The 11,904-nt window shown below is 37.1% G+C and overlaps 1 protein-coding gene across 1 annotated transcript in view; it reads left to right on the top strand.

Moving 5' to 3' along the window:
• Positions 1 to 227: 227 nt before the first annotated feature.
• The window catches only part of CNTNAP1 (contactin associated protein 1), a 56,157-nt gene continuing 44,480 nt past the window's right edge, over positions 228 to 11,904 (top strand). The window contains exon 1 of the mRNA XM_072403971.1: positions 228 to 430. Coding sequence (XP_072260072.1) covers positions 367 to 430 — 64 coding nt within the window. The 5' untranslated portion in view covers positions 228 to 366. The remainder of the gene's footprint in view (positions 431 to 11,904) is intronic.

Here is an 11,904-nt window from a genome sequence, read left to right as displayed (position 1 = left end):
GATCTTTTTAGGCAGTTTTTCTCATCAAAAAAAATAAATCTGACATTGTGTTTTTTTTTTTGTAATATTTTGGAATGGTCTATTAACTATCACTCCTGATACCATATAAAGGAGACAAGAAAAGTATGTTGCCCATAGTTAATATGTCTTCCACTTGGCTTCAGTGATTTGGTAGTCATGTGATCTCTCCCCTGCCTTGCTAGGATGCTTAGTGCCACAGTGTGGGAATGACAGACTAAGCATTCTCAGCTCTGCACTGCTGCTATATGAAAGAAGCTGATCCTACCTCCTGTATGCCAGCTTTATCCATCATTAGCATCCCCTGGACCAGCTCAGGACAAAAGCTGCAAGTTTCTTTATTTCAGCATGTATCCTTTACTGCTACTTACATGGGCTGCTGTGTTCCAGGGAGGACATTCATTCCTTGCAGGTAAGTAATATTACAATCATATTTTTAAAAATGTTTTTGTATTATAGAATTTGGGTGATCATGATTAGAATGAATGTCTGTAGAAAGTTGAGCTCTGCAATGCAGTGTCAGGAGCCCATGCAAGCACACCAAACTCTGTCTGCATTGCAGTACTCATCCCATGCACCAGTCTACCTTGATCATGCCTTGGCAAAATACAGACATTCTTATTAGAAAGCATGGCATGGTACCATCTGCTCTGAGCTGCCTGGCACCCATAAAATAATAATAAATACTGACACTTTATAATATTTCTTTCTATTCAAACCATCATTTATTATTTATTATTCTATGATAAACCTGATGCAGCAATGTTTGTGACTTCTAAAAGCACAATAAGTGAGGGGGCTACAAGATGCCCCATTGCAGTGTTCTGAGCCAGATCTGCAGTCGGTTACATTGTGGGTGGGTTATTTTTTGGGTCCTTTCCAAGGATTTCAGCAACCACATAACAATCCTCAATATGCATAGATGTCTTTGGAAAAGTATAAATTGCTAAGCAACTAGGACAAACTGTCATTTTCAGATTTCTGCATCAGTAATTTAAATTTTGTCAAGGTTAATTATATCATTTGCCGGCCATTTTTTTTTAATTTCCCATTCTTTTTTTTTTGTGATTAGTTAACCTTTGCAGTTTGAAAAGTTGCTTATGAGTTTAGAAAACAGGAGATATCCAGGCAACACTAAAGTAAGGGGTTAATGGACCCTAATGCAGAACTTTTTTTAGCATGATCTCACTGCAGTCCCATTATGAACCTGCCCCATAAATCCCCACCCAAGCCAAGAATATGGGGTATGGCGGTCTGATAGGAAGGGTGTCAGGGCTAGGCTTCTGATGGGTGTGCTGCCTAGAAATAATTATCCTGGGATATAATCTTATCTGTATTAGTTCTTAAAATAAAGTCAGATGATACAAGATCTGCAGCATCATATTTTATAAAAGACACAGATAATAAAAGAAATAACATAGAGGGGCGAAGCAGATTGTCCTTTAGTAAAGGTGAGCCAGTTCTGCTGCATCATTTCAGCAAAGCTCCCTCTGTAGGAAATGATTAATCAGTTTCTTTATGGCCAGTTCATGTAGGCTGTAACATGCATCAATGTCAAACTTAAACAGTCCTGACAACTTTTTTCATGCATCTTTTTTTTTTATTCTGATTGGTAATCGTTTTATTAAAGCAAAACTGTGGGCATTGTGACCCTCGCCCACCATTCTTCAAGCACCGATTGCCTAGTTCTGTATATTGTGAGCCTAGCTGACATGATAACACGCTCCCTATGGGGGCATTAAAATGACAGACTGGGCTCAAAGGAAGTGGGCAGAAAGATGGAGGTTAAGAAATATTGACATTTTGTTAACTTGGAGAGGAGGGCAATATATATATATATATATATATATATATATATATATATTTATATTTATATATAATTTATTTATTTATATATTTCTGTATTATTTGGTGTAATCTGAATTAGGTGTTTGGCTTTAATTAGCAGAGAGGGAAATAAAAATATGCGTTTACTTATTCATGTGTATACTTCTAGGGAGACTGGCTGAATTTGTGTGATTTTTGAATTTAACATAATAACTAGCAAATGTAGTCCAACTCAGGAAATGTTGGAAATATATTTGTATAAATATTTATATGTTCATAAAGTGGGTTAAATTCTACATCAGCGTTTACTGCTGTCTGTGTTTGGAAGACTTTCAGGCTGAACAGGAAATGAGTGGAAATCCCCCCCAGTTGGCCACCCATCAATTAAAGCACATTTGTAGTGGGGGTGCAAAGAACTTCGGTCAGCATTTTCTTGCTGTGTATCAATTAGGGATTTCCGCTCACTTCCTGTCCAAATGACTGATGTCAGAGCAGGAAGTGAGGAGTAATCTCCTGAACTAGGGAGAGCTGGATATGCTATAATGCAACTTTTTGTATTCTTGCAATGAAATGAATGTGAAGTGAATCAAATGTACAAATATAGAATAATTTTATCAAATACCATAAATAATGTTTGCCAACATCTGGTTGACCATTAGCAGATATGGAGTTTGGGGAAAACAAGGTGTGGCTGTCAGTGCAGGGAGTGGTCATGCATGAGACGGCATAGAGACAAGAAGAAACACTGGAAGCTGAGACTTGTAGTTCTACATACATAGGAGAAACATTAATAAGGCAAGCTGGGGGTTCTATTTCTTCATAGGATAAATGTCAATGAGACACACCTAAACTTGTAGTTCTACATTTACAGGAAAGGCACCAGTGGGACATGCTGGGACTTCTAGTTCTACAAACACAGGGGTGATACCAGTGAAACATGCTGGAATTTCTAGTTTTACAGGAACAGAAGAGCCATAATTGGTAAATGGTGGACTTCTACTTGTACAGGGACAGGCAATCCGCCAGTGGGACATGCTGGGATTTCTAGTTCCACAGAGACAAGAGCGGCAGCAGTAGGAGGTGATGGGACTAATAGCAATTCTACAAAAACAGGAGAGGCACCGGTGGGACGGCTGGGGTTTCTAGTCCTACAGAGACAGGGAAGCATTACTTGGATTACTGGGATTCTACTTCTAAAGAGATAGGGAATACACAAGAGAGACATGCTGGGACTTCTAGTTCTACAGAGACAAGAGAGCCATTACTTGGATTACTGAGATTCTACTTCTACAGAGATAGGGAATACACAAGAGAGAGATGCTGGGACTTGTACAGGGACAGGAGAACCTTTAGTGGGATATGATGGGGTTCTACAGAGGAATACACAAGAGGGACATGCTGTTTTCAGGAACAGGATAGGTACAGTGGGAAATGCCTAAAGTTCAAGTTTTACAGGGAAAGGAGAGGAATCAGTAAGACATGCTGGGAATTATTGTTATACAGAAGACAGGAGAAGCACCTGGGACACACTGGGGTGTGCTGGGACTTTTAGTTCTACGAAGCAGGGAATGTACCATTGAGACATGCTTGGACTTCCAGATATCCAAAACAGAAGAGGTACCAGAAGGTCATGCTATAACTTTTAGTTCTACAGAGATAGGAGACATATTTGGGACATGCTGGGCCTAATGGTTCTACGAGGACAGGAGAGGCACCAGAGGAAGATGCTGCGACTTCTATCTCTACAAAAACAACTAAATTATAAACTTTTGCCTGCTTTAACCCTGTAAATACTGAAAATATTTTGATACAAAAGAAAATGGGAGTTGGGAAGACTACCATCTATAGTAACTAATATTCTAATGCTATAATAACGGGGGAACCACAGAATATTGGATTTCTGGGGACTTTCTGTACAAAACTGAATGGAATTCTTTTGATATTTCTAAAGATTTTCCAAAAATCAATCAGATTAATTATTTTTGTTGCCCAGTGTAACAAAGGGTGCCAACATTCTTTTTACCTTTGGTGTCCAACCTGTGGGTCTAAAAAATGTCTAGACCAATATTTCTGATCCAGTTTTTGTATAATAAAAAAATTACGATGAATTTCTGTGTGCTGCATAGAGGTGCATTGCAGTTCACCAATGCATGCAATGTGTGTTACTGCAAGACAGTAGTGTGGATGGGCCATTAACCACCGGTTCTAGACAAATATCTGACTAACCAATACCTCAGGGGGCATAAAACAGGGACCATTAATTAGCAAGGTAAAAATCACTAAAAAATAGTATTTCAAGGATTTCTAATATCTTGATTGAGTTTTGTGTTAGTGTGGTTTATGAAAAACATTGCTGGATAGAATTAAGGATTTTATTTTGTGAATATGAATGGTATTTTAGTGTGAATTCAGGGTGGGATTTGGATAGGCAGGGCTGGTAAAAGAGGCCTCTGCTTTAAAAGCCATACTATTGGGATCCAGCTGGCACGGGAGCCTCTTCTGCCTCTATGTTGCCTGCTGTGCACCATGCAAGGATTAGCTTTCAAAAATGAGAGCTCAGTCCTGCAGATTACACTGGGGATTGTGACTCTCCCGATGTAACCAGCAGTACTCTGCTGTCATTATGACAGCTGCCTGGGTGCTATAGTTCTGATGATTACACAGGGAGTGCTATATTCTCCCTGTGTAATCTGCAGAACTGAGTTGTCAATTTGCCAGTTTTGGTCCTGCTCTGCAGTCATTTATAAATGGAATCTACTATTGTGCCTTCGGTTCATACAAGTTCATCAAGTTTTTCATAATTTTGTTTAAACAAAATTGGGACCTATATCAAGCTGCAGTAAATCCTCATTATTTTTGATTAACTTATTTATTCTCTTCATTTTTTCGCATTTTGGTGGTGGTTGTAATGCTAAACCTAAAAAAAAAATGTTCAGAATCATTATTCTAATAGAACAAATTGGAGAATACATTTCATTTTTTTTTTAATTCTAAAATTTCTGATAATATTTTATTTAACCCGAATTGTTTCTTTTAACCAGCCTTGGGGAGGGAGGAATCATTTGGCATCAGTGCCTTGGGTGATAGAGAACCTTGTCCTGACCTTGGTTCCTTTCCAGGGTGCCAGTCAGTTCATAAATGTGTACCTATTTGAGGTTTTAAAATATCTGGGAAAAAATACTGAAGCTCCTGCTTATATTTTTGTGTTCAATGATTTTTATTGTTTTTTTTTAAATTTTTTTAAACAAAAAAAACAATAAAAAAATAGCCATTTGCATACAGTTATGGTGAGGAGCAGCGAAATGGTACATGTGGCAATAATATTTTCCATACATTAATAATAGCATACATGTACAGATAATTTGACAATAAAACATAAAACTGTTTTGTACAGTGTGTTTTCCTTTCAATCCACAGAGTCAATTTCTCTATATTTTTTTTATTATAATATATTATATATATAATTATATTTTGCTCTACCTGCCCCCCCCCCCCCTAATAAATATGATATGTCTTTTTATTTTCATACAAGCCTTATTTCGGACTCAGTGACGTCATTACAGGGTCTCTGTGTAATGCAGGCAGATTTCTACTTATGGGAGGGGCCAGCAGTGTTCTGTACATAGCTTCCTGAAAATATCACAGCACCTTGCCTCAGTTCTCTACCTAGTCCAGATTTAAAAAGTATGTTTTCTCCTGGGAGGAGTTTTGCAAATATCAAAATGACTTGATATTTGTGGAGTGGATGGCAGTGGGAAGTCTCTGATTTAAAGAACTAAATTCTAATACCTAAAAGGACAGGCCATGGTCAATAAGGCTGCTGGGAATGAAACAACTAGATAATGCTGGATATCCTCCAGCGAGCGGACAAGGCAGGCTTTATATGACTTACTTCATCTCCTAATTCACACTGGAGGAAGAAGCTGACAATGTGCAGTAAAATCAGAGAAAGCAATTTCAACAGAAAAGAGTATCCTGTAAAACAATGCAAGGCTGAAGTTAATTAATAAGATCCAGTCATTACTTACTGTGTATAAATTTTCTAAATTCATTCTACTCTAACCCCTGAGTATTACTATCCTCTAACCTCATCTGTTGGTCTTGTGCCATAATCATTATCGACTGCCTATCCCATCTGGTCATAAGTTACATTATCGATTGATCTGCTAAAACTATTATCTGTAATGCATGGTTAAGTTTTTTATCACCATCCGCTACACAGTGACTGTGCATAAAACTAACTTCAGTTGTTAATGTTGCATTTTTATGCAAATCTCTCATATTTTCCAGGGTTTTGCACCATATTATTTAATAGGTGTGCTAGCCTAAGGACATTACTACATTTTGTTGTAGAAAAAAGAATTCGTATTGACGGTTACAACTATCAATTACAAAATGAAATCAATTTATATGCAGTACATTATTTTAATAGAAAATTATTCTTATGGTTCATCTACCCAGGTTAGTTTGCTGTTGCTCCATGCCATGGCATTTTTACAATTACTGTTTCCTTTCTTGTAAATAATTTCTAAAGTACAAAATTGGGGTTATGCTGCAGATAACTTGGCTGATGGGAGATCGTTGTTGCTTTTAAATGATCAGTTACTGTATGTAGGCTATGCATAAGAACAAAGTTATTTTTGTGTTTTACAATTCTAGGTCATAGTCTTATTGTTTTTGAATAATAGGACAACTAAAGCTGGCTTTAAAATGACACTTTTCCAAGTTGAGATATTATCTCCTGTATCACTGTTTGTATTAGTCTGTAATTTGCAATCCCTATTTATTGTACAGCGCTGCGTAATATGTTGGCGCTATATAAATCCTGTTTAATAATAATAATAATAATAATAATAATAATAAGATATGTTTACATGAATATTGCATAGTAAACATATTAGTTAAAGCTCAACGCTGGACTCTTCTTCAGAAAAGTAATCAGGAGGTTAAAATAAATGTAGTTCAGGCTGCAATATACATCTCCTCTCTGATGCTGTCCAATGCAGTACCTCTTTGCTGCCATTAGATGTCCTTAGTCTTCTGGGTTGAATGATTTAAAAGATTTAGAATGTGTTGTGGGTTTCATGGCCCTGATGGGGCTTTGTTATCAGGTCTCTGCATTTCTGGGGGTTTCCCAATGCCTGGAAAAAAGGTGAAACCAGAAGACATGTAAAGAAGATAAGTAATTATAGAAACAAAATCCAAACATACATGTGCTTTTTTGAGAGATGGAGGGGAATAAATTGCTGTGGTGATGGGTCATACTATTTTATTGGTACTGTAATCATAATTTTATGCATCTGCTAGGTCTGCTCATTCAAGGTCAAAACTCTATGTGGAATCAACACAAAACTTTAGTTAAAGACTAATGGTGAGTTTGCATGCTGCTTCCACTGAAACTCTGCCACGGATGAGACACTACATGGCACAGCAGCCCAATAGAGAATGAACAGGGGCGGTAATGAAATAAACACTTTAAGAACCCCGCTGTGCTGCAGGTGGCCGATACAGGTCTGAATCAGCCCTTACACAGCTGTAGGTACTTAGATCACATATCCCTTTGTGTTATTTAGTAGTGACCTATGCTTATCAGACTGTAGAGATTAATAGTAAACTAAAGAGATGGTCACTATTGATAAAAGAAAATAGTTGCCAAGCCTAGTTTGTATAAGTAAAGGAAAAAGAGAAAGCGGCTTTTTATGGCAAAAAGTAGTTAGTGTATTTGTGATTCAAGAAACAATAGTTAGCAGTGCTGAACTTAACATAGTTTTGCTATGCTGTCTAAACTCAACATAGTTCTACTATTCTAAACAATGATGAAAAATAACAGGTGTGAAATCTTGTCTCGATTTCCATCACGTTTCACTTGGAAGGCTTCCTCAGGGGATTTTGGAGACATTCTTGTCAATATGCTTTATGTGGTAATGATAGATGGGGACTTATGGAATGATCAACTGGAGAGTAACGAAAATTCTTACAAGAATATTATTCTCCATTTATTTATGTAGTAGTGATTTTATTCCAGTAACTTGTGGGAAGAGGGCCTGATGTTAATAACCTCCTCCACATAATGAAACCAAGATATGGAGGGGATAACTAAATTTAATAATATTGTAGAAGGTAACGTATCTGAGTGATGGTATATTGATAGGAATAAGATACATATTTCAGATTATATATATATAAGTAACAGCGGAGAATAGAAAAAGCCAAACAAAATTCCCTGTTCCTTTAGGAAGAAAAAAATCACTTTCCAGAAAATAATAAATTTGGACCATGTAAGGTTGGATTTTTTAATCACATTGGTGGTAGAGGTAAGGAAAAGATGTCTGCAGCCAGTCTCTAGTTTCCTAATATCAGGCCCTCCTCCAACCAGTTACTGGAATAATATCACTACTAATAAATACAGAATATTATTCTTGGGAGAATTTTCATTACTCTCCAGTGGATCATTCCATGAGTTTCTATCTGTCATTGGATCATTAAGCATATTGACAAACACATGTCTCCTCCTCGTATCCATATTTAAAAAAAAATAACTTTTATACCTTCCTTATCAAACTGTTCCTAACGGTAATTTATTTTGTATGTTTTAGGACTTGGCTATATACCTAGAACAGCAATCAGCTTGTACCCATCACACTGTAATGTATTTTCTGTCAATGTTGTTGCATTGAGGTGAATGCATGCCATTACTTCCTGGAAGGGCAGCAAGTATCCTCTCTGAATAAGCAGAATGCAGTCTGTGCTGACAGTGCATTTTTAGTCCCGGAGATGCTTGCAACAGGACGCTTGCTGCATTTTTATTCAGCTAACAACCTTCTGCCCTCTTTTTACCAGCTCTTGTTTTCTGCTGATCTTGTTTCAAGCTCAACTGAATTAATATTTTAGATAAGTGAAAAAAAATACAGGTAAATAAAAACAAAAGGTGTTCAAAGTCTTATGGTTATGTTTCTTTATAAAGCACCAAATGAGAGAAGGAATTCCAGCAATTTTCTACTAGTAGATTTGTTTTGCCAACCCCATATTAAATCAACAGTAATAAGAAAAGTGGCATTTATGATTTGTGTTTGATTGCTGCTACTTCAGACCCTTTAATGAATATACACCTATAAACTCATTTTCGTGGTACTCCTGTGAATAATTCTACCAGCAACTTGCAAATAGCGCTCCCTATAAATCCCCTGATGAAGCAAGATAGGTGAAACGTGTCTGACAATGGGACAACGGATTTAAAATTTGCCTAATACAAGCTACTTTGCAAAAAAAACCCCCGCTTTTTTATCACTTTCTTATTACTGTTTCTTTAGAAAGCAGTCACAGCCCTCTCTGTCCCCTGCTAGCAGGCTGCATGGAATGACCCAAGGCTGTGGTGGGATTGTAAAAGACTTGGGGCTCCCAAAGGAGGTGAAGTTTGCAGTGAGTTCTGTGGCGGGAACAGGATGTGGTCAAGTCATATTTTATAGTAGCCTGTTAATAGTTTATATTGCACACAAGCCACAGATTATATGATAAGAAGATGATTCTCATCCAGGGTTTAGTGGAACCAAAGGGTTCCTCCAGAGGTTGCTTAGTTCCGTGAGCAAAGAGCAGTTTGTGACTCTCAAGTCAGTTTAAGTGACACCAATCATCTTTTGGTTATCTTTACAGATGACATTCTTCTACGTACTATGATCTGTGGATTTAGTAATTATAACAGGGGTTCTCTGAAAACCTGTAATTTTCTTTTCAAGGGATCCTCCATGTAAAAAAGGTCCAGAAACAGTTTTTAGGCAGTGTATTTAATGTGCAGGTCTTTCTTGTAAGCCCACATAGTCCGTAGCCTAGGGGTTTATTGTTTCTAGGGATGGCATTTCTCACCCATACCTCCCCAACCCCATTTTCACCTGCAGTACAGTGTTGGTGCTCCATTTAAGACTGCTTGTCATATTCTGCATCCTACCAACTCACTGTGTTCAAACCTTGGCCATAACCATTAGCCATAAGGATTTGCAGAGAACACGGGATAGCTATTAATACCCAAAATTTCAACTTCCAGCTTCAAAGAATTTTAAATTATGTGGTCACAGCTTGTGAAAATACAACATTGGGGGCGATGTTTCAAAAGTACCACTAGGAGCCCTAAATATAAATATATATTCACCTCCTGAGAGATCATATATACAAAGAAGTGTTATTAGCTGTATCATAGAAATTATATGCTAGGTGTGCAGTATATCACACACAACATGATAAAGAGATTGGAATGACAACAAAGAAGAAAAAAGAAAAGTATCCAAAAGGGAAGTCAAGGTATTGAAAGTAGTATTTGTTTGCCAAGCCTAATTCATTAAGAATGCAAGCGGAGGAGAGACAAAAGACGGCTTTTTTTTGGCAATCTTATAGAAATAAAAGAATATATTTTTAATTTAATTTAACTTTCACGCATAAATTTAAATCAATAAAACATAACATACCAAAGCTTAATGGGTAGCATAGGACATAACATGAGACCAATATTTACATGTCACATAACATCATTTTCAAAGTGGTGAGAATTGTGTCTCAACCCTGACGCGTTTCACACATTGGTTTCTTCAGGGGATTTAAAGACTCACATTGATAGTGGTTGAGGTGTAGGAAACTGAAAATATAGGTGTTGGTGGGGAACACTTGTAACTAACATCCCCTAAAAATTCATCAATATGGCCTAATTAGAACGAAAAAAACTCACAGATGTCACATATAACTATGCGCTTCCAATATTTGATCCCCAATTTCTCTGGAATAAGAGGTGTAGAAACACAAAATTTTAGGTGCAAATGGGGGACACTTGTGGCTAATACCCCTTAAAATGTCATCATTATGTCATTATTAGAACATAAAAAACTGCAGGGCGCCCCCACCTTCAGTCTTCCTTTCCGGTCTTCTTTCTTCGTCACCCGATCAGGTGATGTACCCACTGTGAAGGGGGGAAAAAAAAGAGCACTGCACATGCATGAAGTCGGCATCTCTTCCCTAGGAGGAAAAATTCCCTGTCTGCTATTACGGCATGCGCAGAAGGAGCAGCCAGAGCTTTCCGGGATGCGTGACGTAGGTATCCCAAGAGGGTCTGATACAAGGGTATTTCTCCAATACCTTTGTATCAGTATTTCTCATTCAGGATTCCATACAACCATAAGGTTCCTCCAGAGGTCGCCAAGGGTTCCTTGAGAAATGAGCAGTTTGCGCCAACAGTGTAAGAGGCATTCTTCTTACTGACCACCATGCTAGTACTGTGATCTGTGGGTATAGCAATTTGTGTCAGGAGTTTCCTAAGACATGAATATTTCAAGGTTAATAAGGTTGAGAAGACTATTTTGTATATTTCCTAAAATGGTCTGAAACACAACATTATAAATTTACATTGTACAGTCTATCCAGTAATATGGCAGCATTTTCTTCATACAGTGCTTATTCTGTGATAATACATTTTAATATACTTCTGTGGATAAAAGTTTATTATTAGATTTATTCTTATTTTTGGATTTTACAGGCCAGAAGTACGCACATTAGTTTCATCTCTCATACTCACATCTCCATCTAACACATACACAAGATGAATAGATTTCCTGGCAACACAATCATTGTCAGTCACTGGCAAAAGCCTATGAAAGCTGCTGTTTAGTTAAAGGGAAACTTTGAACAAAACAGTACAAAGCAAAGAAGTTACAAAACAAAATACAGAATACAAAATACAGAAAGAAATCATGAAGAATATTTAGTAATCAGTTTATAATAATCTCCAGTTAAGCATGCAGTGTCTTAGACATAGCTAGAAATATAGGAGGCTGCTGATGTGTCAATGTACTATTTTTATCTATATACCTTCATTATGGTCTTACTTTGTCGTCAATATCTGTTTATTTTCTCTTTTCTGCCAGGAACTGACAGTTGCACAGGAGTGAGATTTAGCAGAACAGTTTTATATTACTCTGCCAAATTAGAGAAAACTGCAAATCATTTTGCACAGTCGACAGAAATATAATTCAGAAAGAGACTACAGAGGAAATCTGATTATGAAGTATAATTTGTGCTATG

Source organism: Pyxicephalus adspersus, chromosome 3, assembly GCF_032062135.1.
Source record: "Pyxicephalus adspersus chromosome 3, UCB_Pads_2.0, whole genome shotgun sequence".
Classification (NCBI taxonomy): domain Eukaryota; kingdom Metazoa; phylum Chordata; class Amphibia; order Anura; family Pyxicephalidae; genus Pyxicephalus; species Pyxicephalus adspersus.
Note: the sequence above shows the minus strand (reverse complement) of the source record. Positions and strands in the feature narration are given on the sequence as shown.